At 44.1% G+C, this 17997-nt stretch overlaps 1 protein-coding gene across 5 annotated transcripts in view; it reads right to left on the minus strand.

Moving 5' to 3' along the window:
• Positions 1 to 17997, minus strand: part of SHPRH (SNF2 histone linker PHD RING helicase) — a 98888-nt gene that overhangs the window by 46030 nt on the left and 34861 nt on the right. For all 5 annotated transcript variants that reach the window (XR_008315269.1, XM_053291158.1, XM_053291182.1 and 2 more), the window contains 6 exons: positions 16367 to 17065; positions 14894 to 15145; positions 10582 to 10660; positions 8577 to 8740; positions 8229 to 8485; positions 1221 to 1342 (listed from right to left, as the gene is read on the minus strand). Coding sequence is in view for 4 of the 5 variants with exons in the window: in XM_053291158.1 (XP_053147133.1) it covers positions 1221 to 1342; positions 8229 to 8485; positions 8577 to 8740; positions 10582 to 10660; positions 14894 to 15145; positions 16367 to 17065 (1573 nt within the window). In the remaining variant the exon portion in view is untranslated. The remainder of the gene's footprint in view (positions 1 to 1220; positions 1343 to 8228; positions 8486 to 8576; positions 8741 to 10581; positions 10661 to 14893; positions 15146 to 16366; positions 17066 to 17997) is intronic.

Raw genomic sequence — 17997 nt, forward strand, 5'->3', positions numbered from 1 at the left:
TAATCTAAAGTTATTATTTAATCTAAAATTATTATTTATATGAAACGCAAGTAGAGACATAGTTGTTCCCTCTCAGGAGTACAAAATCACTGAAGCTTAACGGCTACGGAAGTCTTGAGAAGTCAACAATCCCATACAAATATTCTATAAACAGGACTGAAAAGTGGAGTGTTTCCATCATCACGCCCCCCGCCCCCCCGCCCCCCCGAGCCTTCATATGCCAGTCCTGCCACAGAAAGAAGTCAGGAGGTACAGACTGCCCAGCTGTTGGGTGAGAATATGCTATTACCCCACACCTGGGGATAAACGCAGCTACTGCTATTGGCCCAGCTTGCTTAGCACACTTTCAGAAGAAAGCTATTTTCCCTCTATGGTCACCACAGAACATCTAAAGAGCTACAGCTGAGGCAGAAGGAGTTTTTTCTTCCTCCTCCTCCTCCCCCCCCGCAAGCCTTTTATCAGTCATCATTTGACTTCTGTCTCATATTGTTAGTCACCTTGGATGCCTGTTGTCAGCAGAATATAAAATATTTTAGTTAACTGTTCTAAAGCAGAACAAGGCAGCTAGAGATCTGGCACAGTAGCAGCAAGGTCTATGTAATTAGCACAAACTTCATGTGATGCCATCTGGAAAATACTTTTCCAGACTTTTGAGGCAGCTTGTAAAACTGTCATCCATTTTGCTTGCTGCTTTAAAGAGCAATCCTTATTTTTGAGTCAATATCACTTCCCATCTCTTCATATATTGAGAATATAAGGCCCCAGAGAAGCATTTATATCAGGGAAGGACACAGCCTACTTCATCTAAACTTCCATTCATCCGTAATTCAGTGATTTTGCTGTGGTTAGTCAAGTGCCATTTCTTGAGTATCTGGAACCCAGTCATAAACCTTTTGCATTCCCAAGTGCTGCAACAAAACTGAATGCACAATCCAATTTGTACAAGCAAGGGTGGCTGATGTTCAACTTTGGGGAAAAAACCACCAGCTCCCCGAGGTCGTTCTGGCTCTCAAAGTCAAAGAATAACCTTGGATATGCACACCAGGCAACTGCAGCCAGCCCCTTGCTACCTTTTGTTTGCAGGAATCTTCTAAGTGGAACAAGCAAGTAAAGCTGGATTTGATCAGAGAGTCCTTTTAAAGTTATGATTTTGCAATTCATCTTAACAGTACTGGCAGATACGCAATGTCTACATCATGCTATTATGAGTTAGTTTTTACCTTTAATAATATGAATACCAGCTAAGCCATTCAGAGCGCACACCAGTTGTCTATGGACTTCCTCACATTCCGTTCGACATTTTTTCTGCAGCGATGTTAGAAGCTCTTCCATAGTCATCGTGCTGGAAGAGAGACCACAAAGTGAATTGAGGGCATACAGTGTAATACATTGCAACTACAATTAACATATGTAATTGTAATTAAAATAATTTAATTAACCCACTTCAAGAATGCACTTTGTATGGCAGCAAAGTGAAAGGACTAGCAACTGCTATAACCTGACAGTGATGCTGTCCTACTGCTATTTAATATTCATTATCACCAACTGTGTGCCAAATATGAATACAAACCTTGCCCAGAGGCCTTGTAGTTCACATTATACATAAAAGATCAGAAGCCAGTGGGAGACAATAATGATTGACTTTAGGAGAGAGGAAAGTGGCATAACAGAATAACAGGCTGTTCTAGGACGCAGCATGGCAGAAGACAAGGGTGGGTGACAGAAAGGAATAAAAGTTCAGGAGTTCAGCTCAAATCCTAAAAATAATGCAAAGGGGCGAGGGAGGATGTAGATTTCTAAAATGTATGCTCTGTAAAAGTCCCAGAAAATGGCACTTAATTTACTCAAGTTAAGCAGATCTGTGCTTGACTATTACTTGAAGGGGGGGGGGCACCTAGGAACCATATGCTGTTCTGAGCTCCATGGAGTAAGGGTAAGGAACAAAAGCAACAACAAACTAGCTTCCTAACTAAAGAGAACAGGTTCCCTGCTTCAACGGTCATGCTTGTGTTATGGAGAATTCCTGGTCTTGATGTTCTTTGTTCACACACAGAAAAAACCCAGGTTGCTTACCTATAACAGGTGATCTCTCTGGTGATCCAGAGAGATCACCTGTTATAGGTAAGCAACCTGGGTTTTTTCTATGTGTGAACAAAGAACATCAAGACCAGGAATTCTGGTCACCAGAGGGGTGATCCACGCTCACTCACAACTGGGTCTTCTGCGGCTGAGCAGTGGTCCAGCAGAGGAATATCAAGCTCCGTGAGACACTCTCCAGAATCCTAAGGCATGTGAGAAGCTCCCATTAAATTAAGTGGGAGAATGCCTTCTCTCTCAGTTCCTGAAGCGGCCACTGCAATGTGTGAGGAAAGGAGGACAGACAAAGTCCAGGTAAGAAAGGTGAGAAGGGTAGCACACTACTATGGAGCCATGCTAGCAGTGGGGTAAATCGGACGGGTGTTGTGAGTGAACATGGATCACTGGAGAGATCACCTGTTATAGGTAACCAATATGTTTATCTCTGAGATGATCCATGTTCCCTCACAACTGGGTGATTGAGAAGCTCCAAAAACAGAGGAGGGTGCACCATGGTTAAAGCACTCTTAAAAACTGCCCAACCAAAGCTGGCTTCATCAGCAGAGTGGAGGTCCACAACATAATGTCTCACAAAAGGTGAGTCTGAAGACTAGGTAGCAGCCTTGCAGATATCAGCCATGCTAATGCCGGACATATGGGCAGTAGAGGTAGCCATGGCTCTGGTAGAACGGGCCTAAACTTTAGCTGGTGGCTGGATTCCCTGTTGCCTATAAGAGGAGAAGAGGAGGTCAACTAGCCAGTTTTACAGTCTTTGAAATGAGATGGGGTACCCCTTGTTGCTCCTCAAATAGGTGATAAACAACTTGTGGGACTGGCAGAAAGATTTAACAGTAGAGTACACATCTTTGAACATTGAAAGAGTGCATAGGGTGTCGAAGGGTTAATGAAGAAGGTAGGTAAAATAACATCTTGGTTATGGTGAATATCGGAGATGACCATGGGATGAAATGAGGTATCAGGACAAAGGACTAATTTGTCAGGGTAAAACTTGGTATATGATGAATCAGCTCTTAAAGCAGAAAGTTCACTGACCTTTCTGGCCGATGTGATGGCTATCAGAAAGGTGGTCTTTAGGGAGAGGTCCCTCAAGAACAAAGATAAGGGGTTTGAAGGGCAACTCAGTCAAGGAAGACAGAACAAGTGATACACTCCAGGGCTCAATGGGTTTTTGTATAGGAGGATACAAGTTGTTAACTCCCCTAAAGAATATTTTAGAGTCTGGGTGTGTGAAGACTGAACAACCATCCCATCCCAGATGATGTGCAGGGATAGTGGCCAGGTGAACCTTGAGTGAGGTGTTGGAAAGACCCAATCGTTTTAGAGACATCAAATATAGGAGAGTTTTGCGGATGGAGGCAGAAAACAGATCAAAGCATTTTGAGGTGGCATAAGAAGTGAAGTATTTCCACTTGCACATTTAATTTCTACTGGTGTATTCCTTCCTTTTATTAAGAAGGATCTTATCTAGTAATTAATCCTCCACGCTTAAGGTTGAGGGTCCAGAGACTGATGGAAAATACGTCCAGACTCCTGAGAGAGTAGTTCCTGTCAACAGGGAAGAAGGCGATGCTGTCCCGTGGACAACCAAAGTAAGGTGGGAAAACACAGTTGTCTGGGCCACCAGGGAGAACAGGAAGATACATTGAGTCCCCTCCTGAAGGATTTATTTGCGACCTTTGAGAGCACTGGAAAGGGAGGAAACAGATAGTAGAGACTGTCTTTCCAAGGTATCTGAAAAGCATCACCATGGACGTCTTTTCTGCCCTGCCCTCGATCAGAAATGTTTACATTTCTTGTTGTACCTGGTTGCAAACAAGTCTACGAGGTGAGGTTCCAGAAGCAAAAAATGTCCTGGAGAATGTCGCCATTTAACTCCCATTCGTGTTGGGTGGAAAGAGCCAGATCCCTGCTCAGTGAGTCAGCTAGAGTATTTTTGACGCCCCTGATGTGGTGAGCAATTGGATGGACATGATTTGCTCAAACACCACTCCCACAGCTGAATAGTCAGGTTGTTGAGAGACCTGAAGACAGTGCCGCCCTGATGATTTATATATGCTGTGGTGGTAGTATTGTCCAAGTGGATTTGTACTGTACGAGCCTTCAGGATAGGCAAGAACACCTTCAGCGCTAGAAAGACCACTAGAAACTCGAGAAAGTTGATGTGAAAAGCCTGTTGTTGAGTGTTCCAATGGGCCTGTGTGTGTAAATTGCAGCAATGGGCTTCCTATCCCCACAGAGAGGCATCTGTGGTGAGGGTGACTGATGATGATCAGAGAAAGAAGGGGATGCCCTGAGAGAGAGTCCACCAATGGAGGAAGCATAGGACATTGGTTGGCAGGGTCAGCCACTTGCTCTGCTTGTCCAAGTTTGGCTGGAAGGCAGACAGGAACCAACTCGGCTGCTGAACAGTTGTCGTGCAGGAGACCATCAATCCCAGGAGGTGCTGTAAGGAGCGAGCTCTTTATTTGCAATTGTTCTAAAATAGAGAAAGAGCATGCTTCAAATCCACATCTAGGACAATGCCTATAAATGGGATGCATCTCTTTGGTGTTAAGTTCAACTTCTTAAAGTTCACAGTCAAGCCCAAATCTGTTAGGAGAGACAGAGTGTATTGGACATGAGACTAGACAGTCCTTGCACTTGCCTGTTATCAGCCAGTCATATAAAAAGGGTATATGGAGATGCCCTGTGTGTGTGAAGGTGAGCTATAACTGCACTCATGCACTTGGTAAAAACACGGGGCGCTGTGGACAGGCCAAAAGGAAGGACTGTATATTGGTAAGCCCTAGAATCTAAACAAAAACATAGGTACTGCCGGTGATGTGGCCTGATAGCTATGTGAAAGTAAGCGTCCATTAACTCTAACGGCGGTATAAAAATTTGTGGAGCAGAGTAATGGAACCTCTCCTTCCAATGGTAAAAAGGGAGGCATCTGGGGGTATGATGAGCCAGAGATGCTGAAGGGATCTTTGGCACAAGTGGAATTGAAACAGCGTCATCAGAATCAAGGTCATGCAAGGGAAATCCCTTAAAGGCAGAGGCTGAAGGGGTAGTGTTGGTCCAGATGCCTCGCAGAAGCTATGGAAGAAGCTGGGGAAGGCTCCATGGGAGAGTGCCGGTGGTCCTTCTCTGAAACCTGAGCTGCTCCTATGATACGACTGGCCTGAGGAGGAAGCAGGTGAGTAGACTATCACAATTGGTGATGAAGGCTTTGCCAGTTTGGGAGACAGACAAGTTGTATTGGAGGAAGAGTTGTCAAAGGTCTAGAGCAGGGGTGGGGATTGTGGCTGGGGATGATGGGAGTTGAAGTTCAAAAACAGCTGGAGGGCCAAGGTTCCCCACCCCTACTCTAGAGAATGTAGATGGTAGTGGTGTCCTTTGGATGGGCAACATCAATGTTGCAGGCAGTGTTGTAGATGGTGTCAACATAGACGCCGACACATGGTCCGAAGCCATAGAGAAGACGGTAGTCTTCGGTACGGACGATGCACGGCAAGAATCAGAGATGGCATAACCAGTCAATGCAGGTGAAAAGGTCCCATGTCATTGAGCCGTTGAAGACTACCGAGTATGAAAGGCCTGCTCAACTTTGGCCCTCCCAGCTGTTTTTGAACAACTCACATAAACCCCAGCCACAGTAGCCAATGGCCAGGTATTATAGGAGTTGTAGGCCAACATCTGCAGGAGGGCCAAAGTTGTGCAGCTCTGGAGTATGAGATGACATACAAGTCAGTGAGATGGGAGCTCCCATCATCAAAGTCAGCATGAAAGACAGCACATAATGGCGCTTAGACTCTGGTTGTCCAGCAGCAGTGGAGTGATGGTGCTTTTACTTCTTGTGCCAGCAGTGTTACTCAGGCTTGGCAGTGGACTCTGGCTTTTTAAAGGCAGAGTCACTGTGGTGCTTCGAGAGCATCAAGGAAGTTGATATCCAGTGATCAGCCATTGTTGGGGCCAGGAGATCAATGGGTTCAGCTAGGAGCCATTGTGTGGTTTTGTATAAGGCAGCTTGTAGGTGAAGTTCCCTGCTCTTTCGTGTCTGTTTAGAGAACGAAAGGCAGATTATGTAGGAATTGATATTGTGGTTTCCTCCAAAACAAATTAAGCACTCATCATGACTGGAGGATATCCCTGCAGAACTTACAGTGCTTAAACGTCTTTTTTGAGTCCACAGGGCAAGAGAGTAGTCGAAACCGGGCTGGGGGGAAAACTGAATAGAATGTAAAACTGACCAGAAGCAGAGGCAATCCAAAGAATTGTCACGAAAATATTCTGAAGTCAAGCTGAGTAATCAGTAAATATAATTTTCCCACAGGTAAAGAGAGAGAAGAGAGGAGCGGAACCTTTACGATGTGACAAGCATGATGAATGAGAAGGAACAGAGAGAGAAGGTGCTCTCCTGTGTAATTTAACAGACTTTTCTTGTGCTCTGCAGAATGCCAGGAAGTGTCTCATGGAGCTTGATATTCCTCCGCAGGACTACTGCACAGGAGCAGAAGACCCAGTTGTGAGGGAACGTGGATTACCTCAGAGATCCACAGTACTATAAATACATCAACACTTTCATTGGGAATACAGTGCATTCCACTAAACTACATATACATTATGACACCTGTTTTATCAATGGTATAAACACATACACAGTCAAGACAAGTGGCTGCAGAAGTCATACCTCCACAACTACCTCCATGGTTCCTTTCTGCCTAAAGGTTTGCAACAATTCACTCCGGTCTTCAATCTCTTAGCTGTATTTTGTACCAGCTAAATTTTCTGGACCATTTTCAAGAGCAGCCCCATACAGAACATACTGCGGTAAGAGAAGTCTAGATGTGACCACTGCATGGATTACCACAGCCGAGTCTGATATTTCAATATATTGGCTGATTGGCTAGCTACAGCCCTGGCCAATATGGTCACTGCTAAATCCAGACTGCTCCCCAAGTTGCAGGCCAACCCTGTCCAGTATCAAATGTAATCTTCTATCCAGACTGGTGGAACCTAGCTACCTCCATTTTCTCAAGAGGAGAGGAGAGGAGAGCTGGTCTTGTGGTAGCAAGCATGACTTGTCCCCTCAGCTAAGCAGGATCGACCCTGGTTGCATATGAATGAGAGACTTGATGTGTGAGCACTGTAAGATATTCCCATTAGGTGATGGAGCCGCTCTGGGAAGAGCAGAAGGTTCTAAGTTCCCTCCCTGGCATCACCAAGATAGGGCTAAGAGAGATTCCTTCCTGCAACCTTGGAGAAGCCGCTGCTAGTCCGTGTGGACAATACTGAGCTACATGGACCTATGGTCTGACTCGGTATATGGCAGCTTCCTATGTTCCTAACCTACCTCCAATTTGTCTGGGTTAAGTTTCAGTTTGTTAACCTTCATCCAGTTCCTTACTGCTTTCAGACACTGCATCAGGGTTTCCATTGCCTTCCTAGAAGTAGTTGATAGAAACCAGAGATAGAGCGGGGTGTCATCTGCATATTGATTCAGCCCAAACCTCCAGATGACCTCTTTCAGTGGTTTCATGTAGATGCTGAACAGCATGAGGAATAAAATAGAATCCTGTGGTACCCCACATGCCAAAGGCCATGCGCCAGAGGTAAAATCTTCCAGCACCACCTTCTGGTTCCAACCTGTCAGGAAGGATCAGAGACACTGCAAAACAGTGCCCCAAACCCAACTCCCACTAAGAATACCATAGTCTATGACAGGCTTCCTCAAACTGCGGCCCTCCAGATGTTGCTGAACTACAACTCCCAGCATACCCAGCCACATAAAATTGTGTCTAGGGATGCTGGGAGTTGTAGTTCAGCAACATCTGGAGGGCCGCAGTTTGGGGAAGCCTGGTCTATGATATCAAAGAATCAGCCCAGAGAACACCATGGTCTACCTATCAAAAGCCATTGAAAGGTTCAAAAAATCAACAGGGTTGTACTCTGCCTTCTATTTTCTAGCACAGGTCACCCATAAGAGTGTCCAAGATGGTTTCTGTTGCACAGACAAACCTGAAGTCAGACTGAAAGGAATCATTTAGGACTGAAGAGACTTGAGAGATCAGAACAGCTACAGAAAACCCAGGAGTTTATTTTTCATACAAAGTAAATACAAAAGGTCTAAAAGTAGCAATGAAATTAACCTTTTCTGAAGAGGCAAGAATTCTCCGCGAACAGCTTGCGGGTGACAGCAGGCCTGTCTCAAACGTAACAAAGGGTACAGAATGGAAGCAACTGTTCTCCTATCCAGGCTGCTAAGCTTGAGGGACCAGTCAGATATTTTCCTGAGCTTTGCCAGAGCATCCTGGCAGCACACCTCATGCTGCCGATGATAAAAGTGTCTCTCCACAGGAGAAAAATGAAGCCAGTGTACATCTTCTGTTTGAGGGGGGATCTGAATCTAACAATAAACAAAGCAATGAACAAATTAAATAAATATTCACCTGCAACTTTAGTTATTAACACAGCCTTAGAATTTTAAAAATGTTTACTTGATCAAGCACGTCCTTCTTAGCTGACCTCCACATTATCTTGGCTATGAAGCTGTAAAGAGGTTGTGGGTTTTTCCTGCAGTAAGGTCGGTACAGCAGCTGATCCCACCAATATTTGACCCAGTAAGGATCAGCTCCAAGGAAAAGCACTAATCCATACAGATCTGTGACAGAGGAAGAGCACATTTTACTACATGCAGATTTTAATATAATACAAGCAATACTTTAAACAGAAGTGCTTCTATTCCAAAACCCAGTGTATAAAGTTAGTTTAGCTGAGGTAGTTGTAGTCAACAAAATCTGGGGATCCAAGTTTGAAAGCCTATGCCTTAGTCATCTTGGCAAGTTAAGTTCTCTCTTGGGGATGAGAGGAAGATAGAACCTGGGTGGTATGTTTATAGCCAATTTCTTGTAAAAGGCTCAGTATAGCAGCACATCTCCTTATAAATCGTACACATCATTAATAAACAAAGCACTGGCATTTTTCAAAATTTGGTGTTATGAGATCTAGAGGCCTTTGGTTTCATGGCTACTCTTTATAGATTACATAATGTGTAAAGGCATTTTTGACTTTTAGTATGATAACTTGTATGCATGACAATCTGTGGTGAGGAGGGCCCCAGATCTATTCTAAATAAATTCATGAACAGAACTCCGGGAAGTATGGCTTATTCAGAAAGGAAGTATGTGGGGGAAGACTGCAGTGGCTGACATTCTAAGCATGCACCCAATCTCCTCTCCTCCTGCCCTTCCTCAGAAAAAAATATGTTCCTGAGTGCTCTGCAACCCAGGGACATGTTTTTGTGAGACAACCCTCCACCTGGCACCTGCTTGGCACACACGAGTGTGCTTAGGATATCCACTACTACGTTCTAGTGTGTGTGTGTGTGTGTGTGTGTGTGTGTGTGTGTTTGTGTGTGTGTGTCTGTGTCTGTGTCTGTGTGTCTGTCTGTCACCAAAGAACATGGGGCAGGTATAACATAAAAGCAGAAGATGACATAGAAGCAAGTGTCTCCAAGTGTAAAACATAAAAGCAAGTGTCTCCTAGCAAGTACCAAAGATCTCTTAAACAGACAAGCACTGATAATTGGGTGGCAAGCTGCATTTTAACCAATATGACATGAGAGTTGGCAAATGTGTGCCTTGAAGTGCAGCTATTTGTCCTTATTGTTCAATACATAAAGTAACTGGTCAAAAATGTGAAGACAGCAAACAGTCTTGGTAATCGCTAAAGAATCACACAACGAATTCCACATACACCCAAGGCTGTTCTTAGCGATCCTCCATGCCACACAATAAACTTCTTCTGAAGCCAAGGGGGCCATCCAAAGCAGTTTACAATACAACATGGTGGTCTGCTTTTCAAATCTGACATAGTCCTTTAGATCCCAGCCAATGTCTAAGCAGTCATACAGCTTTCTGTATGGGAAGACTTCAGGAGATAGGGCTGCTTATTCTGTGTGCAGGAAACAGTATACAGGTGAACCCCATTATCCACAGGGGTTTCATTATCCACTACAACCATGGATAATGGAACTGCAGATAAAGAGTCATTGAGTCAGTGAGACTCAGGGGGTTAAGTTCCTGGAGGCTCGGAAAACGGCAAAAAAGGGCCCTAAAAACTAAGCAAAAAGTGCCTACCATGCTCCACGGGTCCCTAGGTGTCCAGCAATGCCCCCCATCCCCAAGTCCCAATACTGGTGCTTTTGAGCAAAAAAAATTAAAAAAAAAATTCAAGTTTTTTATATATATATTTAAAACAAATGAGCCACAAAATGGCTCCTCTCCTAAAAATGACCTCGGAGGTCGTTTCCGGCCATCCCAAAATCGTGGATACTGGAAAATTAACCCTTTGTTTTCCGCATATGATGTCAATTCCTCGACTGCAGATACATGGAACTATGGATGTCAGATCCGTGAATGTCTGTACCTCTTTATTGGACTATAGGAGCCTGCCTTGATGTTATATTTTTTGGTCTAAGGAAAAGCTTAGATATATCTTTACCTTCCAATCCTCTCTGCACTGGCGTGCCACTCACACACCAGCGATTGATTCCACTCAAACGGAGAGCCATTTCTGCTGCCTAATAAAAAGACAACAGAAAAGGTAATGAAAGTTCATGGCGACTTAGAACCAAATCAACCTCATGCTGTGTCCAAGAACTTGGTAGCAAACAGAACTGCAATGCTTAGGTTTAGTCACCATCATCTTAACCATTCCCAAATATGTCTTCTACATGAAAACAATTTTGAGTTAAGCAACATGGATGATAACTGAAGTGGTCAATGAAGAAAAGGGCACACAGCTAGAGATGCACAGAAAGTATGAAGCACTCCAGTGAAAGATTTTGTCCCAAACCTGCAGGCACTACACTATTGGTAAGCTGTTTTGCTTGACGAGGAATGAAGCACCATGAACACAAGGATCTTGGGCTACAGGAACTGAAGAAATGAAACACTTCGTTTCCCCCATATAGAGTAGGAATGTGCACGAACTAGGTTCATCTCCAGGGGAGGCAGTGAACGGGAACTTTTAGAAAGAGAAAAGTAGGTCCTTACCTGCTGTCTGCTGCCCCATGCAGCGGTGGCTCTTCTCCCAAGAATGTGAATGCAGCACTGGCACCCGCACAAGTATGTATGCCATGTGCATCCCGGTGCCATGTGTGGGTTTCTAGGGAGGAGCACAGCAGCAGCAGAAAGCTGCATGGGGTGGCAGACAGAAGGTAAGGACCTGCTTTCCTTCTTTTAAAAGATCCCACTCGCTGCTCTGCCCCGACTGGCGACAACGAAATGGTTCAGACAAGGTCAGCGCCAAACCTGTGCTTGCACATCCCTAATATAAAGCTCTTAACCTACTCAGCTTTCTATGCTGCATTTACCATGCATCTACCCACACCCTCTCTTATCAACAGCAAAAAGTCCCTCATTTCTTCAATCTGAAAAGGCAGGAGGTTTTCTACAGCTTTTCTTTTTCCATAGACCTTTCCTTCTTCAACTCCCCAACTCCTTCACATATTGTTCCCAAAGGTTCCCATTACTCAGAGCACTGCAGTTCAGTCTTCCCAATCCCCTACTTCCTTTAACATATTTGTATAATGCCCAAAATGCAAGTCTCTGGGCAGTTTACAGCAAAACAATAAAAACAAGTAAAAAGGTTAAAACATTATAAAAATTTAAAATTTAAAACAATTTAAATTAAAAACCATTTAAGTAAAAGCCTGGGTAAACAAAAGCGTCCTGACTGCCTTTTTAAAAGTTGTAAGAGATGGGGAGAGGGAGCATGTTCCAAAGCCTTGGGGTAGCAATGGAGAAGGCCAGTTTACCAAGTAGCCACCAGATATGCTGGTGTCAACTGCAGACAAAACTCTCCTGATGATCTCAATGGGTGATGTGGTTCATAGAGAAGAAGTAATTCTCTTAAATACCCAGGGATCAAGCTGTTTTGGGCTTTATAGGTTATAACCAAAACCTTGTATTTTGCCTGGAAACTTATCAGTGACCAGTGTAGATCTTTAAAGATGGGAGTGATATGGTCTTTCTGAGATGACCCAGAGACCAACTTGGCTGCCGCAGTCTGGACCAACTGCAGTTTCCGGACTACGTACAAAAGGCAGCCCCACATAGAATGCATTGCAGTAGTCAAGTCTGGTGGTGACCAGCAGATGTACTACTGATCTGAGACATTTATCTGAAGAAATGGACACAGCTGGTGTATCCGCCAAAGCTGATAAAAGGCACTTCTGGCCACTGCCTCAACCCGGAACACCAGGTAGAGGTTTCTGCCCAGAAGCACCCCCAGACTGCATACCTGCTCCTTCTGGGGAAGTGTGACCCCATTCAGAACAGGCAGATCAAAATCATCTCCCGAGTTCCGACCTCATACAACAAGTACTTCCGTCAACTGGATTAGGGATGTGCACAAAAACAGCAGGGGTCTACTGCCCTGGTAAGTTTGCTGTGCCAATTCTCCACAAGGGCATCAACACGATTATCGGCAGAGCCAAAATCCCTCCAAGGCTTCTTGGAACCCTACTGGATCCAATAATCTTCTCGGGAGGACTTCTAATGGGCCCCTCACCCCTGCGAAGGTGGGGTGTGACTGTGAGTCCAACCTTAACCAGATGGTGGTCCATACAAGACAATGGGGAAATCACAAGAGTCCCCAACCACCGAACACTACCCTGATCAGAATGAAAGACCAGATCAAGTGCGTGACCAGCAATGTGTGCCGGTCCCAAGATCACTTGGAATAGGCCCATAGCTGTCATGGCTGCTATGAACTCCTGAGCCACCCTAGACAGATTGGTCCCAAAGTGGACATTGTGGTCTTGCAGTAGCAAGCATGACTTGTCCCCATAGCTGAGCAGGGTCTGCCCTGGTTGCATATGAATGGGAGACTTGATGTGTGAACACTGCAAGATATTCCCCTCAGGGGATGAAGCCGCTCTGGGAAGAGCAGAAGGTTTCAAGTTCCCTCCCTGGCAGCATCTCCAAGATAGGGCTGAGAGAGATTCCTGCCTGCAGCCTTGGAAAAGCCGCTGCCAGTCTGTGAAGACAATACTGAGCTAGATAGACCAATGGTCTGACTCAGTATATGGCAGCTTCCTATGTTCCTAAATCCCCCCCCCACCACAAGCCTGGGGGACTCCAATGCCAAACCCAAGACCAAGTCTGACAGCTCAGTTAGAGACTCCGTTGGGTAGTGGGGCGATTGGTACACCAACAGAAGTCTCAGTCTATCCCTGGTCCCCAGACCTAGGTACACACATTCAATATGGTCAGACACTTCAATAGAGATCCAGGTGAAGGAGAGGTTATTCTTTTAGACCACAGCCACTCCACCTCCCCACACCTGCTACTCAACAGAGTACCTTGGAGGGTGAAGCTGGGAACAGACTGGGCTACCAGCCTCCAATAATCAAGTCTCTGTAATACATACCAGTTCTCCCCCTTCATCCAGAATCAAATCATGGATGGTTTCTGACTTATTCTGGACAGACCTGGCATTACAGAGGAGCAAGATGAGCGTCTGTGCAAGATTGGCACTGCTCCCCAAGGTCAAAGAGCTGGCAGGACAGCCGGAAGGGGAAACAGTGAATAGATCTCTGACTTCCCTTCCCCCTGTAACGACTCGCTGACCTGCCAACTTTATTTCTTCTATTCCTTACCACCACCAGAATAGCCACCCCATATTCAGTGGACATGCCCTGTCTCCCCATCCTGACAAACCAAGACACATCTGAAACACCCAGGACCTAAACACAGCAGCAGCCAAACAATAATACCAACTGGCCCTCACTCCTGTTGTCCCCCGAAGTGGCTCCTCCAAAGGGGCAAACCCCTTTGGTGTCGTCCCTTCGGTGGTGACCCTGCCGGTGGTGGGCCTGCCACTACAAAGCAGCAACCCTTTCATAAACCCACAAAGATGGCTAGTCTGGGCAGATGGTTCTCAACTGCTGGCTCACTCTCCCTGACCCCAATCCCACACAGACTCACCCACAGGGCAGCAGCCACAGCCCCACAAGTTAGGGGGCACACAGGCTGACAACAGCAGATGACAGCAACACAGACTCTCACCACTGGGCGGCAGCCATCTCTGGGAAGGAGATATTAAGATGTCTTCCTCCCTGCAAGGTTTCTGGCAACTGAGGCAGAAGGCAGCACTCTGCTACTCAGATATCTACTTGTGTGCACAGTGCCCACATGCCTAACATTTTGTAGTTGTATGAAGCCAGACTGACCTTTCAGCTATCTGAACGAGGATCTCCTCATCCACCAGCAGTGCATTGCTCACAACATTATATGTAATACACATACATACATTTATAACCAAATAATTATCTATTGAAAATTATCTTTGTGGTAGGAAATATTCATAGTAGTCTCTCTCTGTAAATAGTTGCAACAGTTTAAATAACATTTGCTAAAGTCAATTCCTTTTCACAGAGTCTAGACCCAAGGGCAGACTCTGTGTCTCTTTAGAAGGCCATTAAACAGACTAGCATCTTGCTTTAAACCATGAAGTAGTGTAAAAGACAGAATGACCTAGTTCTTCAAACTGTCAGAATACATTATGTTAAGTGGTGTGTTGTGTTTTTTTAAGAAGGACTGTGCTTCATAGCCAAACCTCCAAAGGGAAAAACATTTAATAGCAAACACCTCAGAGGGGAAAGATTATTAGTCACTTCTGAAAGGTGACATGCAAGGGGGAAATTTACATCCCTGTGTGTTAAAGGGCATAAAAGTAGGTTCCCGGTTTGCTTTTATGTTTAATATATTTCCTGTTCAACACAGGCATACTCAAGAGACTCACTTACTTTTGCAGTGGTGCATTCTACCATTTGTGCTTCGTCCAGACAAATTCTCCACCACTCCACAGCTACCAAGGGACTTGGGATAGCCATATACCGCTTCTGGTTCCTGAACCGGCGGCCATCTTCACTATTGCTGTGAGGAATGTCTACATAATTTAACTCGCTACGAAGTACATCGTATGTGGTGATCACTACTTCCTGCTCTGCCAAGATGTGAGGCTGCAAGAAACCATGTTTCTTCACTCCTTGGTAAACCTGCATGGATTTGTTCAGGAAGCATGTGAGAGCAAACACTGATAAGCATATGCCTTCCAGCAGAGTAAAACAGTTCAATGGGAAGCTGAATGTTCCTTATCTTACAAGAGGATTTTAAAGTTATGGTAACTGCTTCAAGAAGACCACTAATTTCTAAGCTGTTAAACATGATGTAGTAAAAATAAAAATGTGCAGTTTTTCATTTATTAAAAATCTAGTTTAAAATAGATTAGAATCAATTTAATTTATTCTACTTGATTTTTAAAACTTTATTCTTAATTTTCAATACCAAAAGGATGAGAGACTGTATCAACAACGAAGCTTTAGAACAAAGATTCACATAAGGACAATTTGGGAATAATGCATTAAGCTTATATATTAGTTTTATTCTTAAAAGTAATTTGCGACTAAGAATAAAGAAATATGTATGTAGGAAAATGTAGGAAAGACCCAAAAATTGTCTCATGAAAGACAGATATATAGCTCAACATCCAGACTAATGTTTCGTGTGCCAAATAACATTTTGCATGAGCAATAGGGGAGGGGTGATTTTCACAGAACTCCCCCTCTCTGCAATCTTCTGTATCTCCCAATAATATGTCCCTAAAGGTTGCAGGAGCATCAAGGGCACATTTTTAGGTAGCAAAGAGGGTTCGGGTGGGGGTGGGGATTGATGAAGATTGCCTTTCTGACTGCACATGAAAAATGTTATTTGGCATCTGTAACATTTGTCAGATGTTGCCCAATCTGCAAAAGATTTTAACAGAAGTAGAGTCCCATAATACTTTTTCATTTAATCCTCTTAAAATAATATAGACATGTATTAGAAGAGCTAATAATAATATACAGCTAGCCAGTTTCTCTTCATCAGCCAATTGTGCCTGCTGAGCCTTAGCAATGAATTTCAGAAATGAAGCCACATTTTAATATAGCACTTTTCAGACAGGTGATGGTAAACATTTTTACCTGAATACACTGAGAATATGGATGGCATTTAGATTTACTAATAGATGCCAGAACATGTGGATACTACCCACTAGCCTCTTATAAAACTTTTAGGACTTGCTGTCTACATCAATGTTTGAAGAATTTCTGACATTCTTGCTCCAACATGTAAACACTGTTGTGGTTTTTCCATCCAAAAACCCAAAGCATTTCCTAAGTAGCAGATCCCATAATACATTTACCCTGAGTAGTTTTCTATGAAGCAACACTTCTTACCAACACTCGAAGAGAAGATGATCTCACATGCCTGTTGATCTCATCTACCCACTGGTGGCAAATAGAACTTGGAGAAATGATCAGAGTTGCTCCCGTGGGAACTGGTTTCATTGCCACGAGACAATGGGGACAGTAAAAGGGCTTGATCTTCAGGTTTTCTTCTTTATAATTCACACACTCAGCATGTTGCCACAGGTGGCAGTTCAGGCACTGCACACGTGCCTTACAGTCAATTAAGCCAAGCTCACCACAGATGCATTCAAAGCGGTAATCAGAGGTATTGAATGGGAAAATGGAACCAGGATGTTGTACAAACATATTGGCATGTTCTTGAGACACTAGGGGCTGGTCATCTGAGACATTCTGCTGCTCTTGAGCCTCATCGGCATTCTTAGGAACACGAGCAACAGGGCACGTTTTATGCTTGGAAATGAGCACGTTGCCTGGAGAATCAGCAGATTCTGTGTCCACAAGTCTATGCCGAGGATCTACGTCCGTTTTCCAACTCTTAGGTTTCCGTTTTGATCTTCTATTATCTTTGCTGGTTGCACAGTAATCATGCTCTTCCGCTCTGATATCTACCGACACAGGAGATTTCAGAGCATTTGCACAGCATGTACTCTTACCTCCGAAGTCTTTGGCTTCATTCTTATAACTTGGTGAGGTTTTCTCCTGAACTTCATCTGAAGTTTTTGTTTTCTATAAAAACAAGCAATTATTTACTTTCCTGTTTCTCCTTCATAAATAAGCTGAACACACACATCAGCCAACACTTTAGCAGAGATCAAAATAGCCCTGTTTACTTATGTGTGTGTGTGTGTGTGTGTGTGTGTGTGTGCGCACACACCAGCTGCATCATATGCTGCTCCAGAGCATCACTTACTCTCTCTGGAACAGGTGAGGGGAGGTCACAGGAGGACTTCAGTGGGAGCTAGAAAAGATCCACTGTGCATGTTGTATTCCATCCACAGACAGACATTTGGATCCCAGCCTTTGTAAAGTTCAGGGTAGGGTACTGGACTACTTTTAGGCTATTGTGCACTTTACAAGTCATTTTTTTACAGGTTGTAAACCAAACACTCTAGAATACTTTGAAAATGTTACCAAGAAGTGTCAGGACTTTTTTTAGTCTACTTTCCAGTAGGCTTATGAGATCATCCAGTATTCTGTGTATGAGTGTGTCCCTAAACTTTGCAATGCCTAGATCAATATGAACCAAATCAGATACAGTTGTAGGGACACATAGGGAAACCTCAATGGCATAGTTCATGATGATGTCATCCACTCAAATTCAAGAAGGTGGACGCATGAACATTTGAGGTGCAAGTAGTTTAACTTGTGGACTGTCTAACCAATTTGAACCAAGTTTGATGCAGTTGTAGTAACTAACACACAGGGATACCTCAACAGTGTGCTTTGTGATGTCATCCACCTCAATTCAAGATAGTGGACACACATGAACATTTGAGGCACAAGTGAACCGTCCAACCGATTTGAACGAAATTTTTTACATCTGAGGGAACACACAGGGACAGCTCAAGGGTGTAGTTCATAATTATGTCATCCACTCTCATTCAAGATAGTGGACACGTGAACGTTTGAGATCCAAGTGGGAATTTATTTAGACCAAA

Source organism: Hemicordylus capensis, chromosome 1 (genome assembly GCF_027244095.1).
Source record: "Hemicordylus capensis ecotype Gifberg chromosome 1, rHemCap1.1.pri, whole genome shotgun sequence".
NCBI lineage: Eukaryota > Metazoa > Chordata > Lepidosauria > Squamata > Cordylidae > Hemicordylus > Hemicordylus capensis.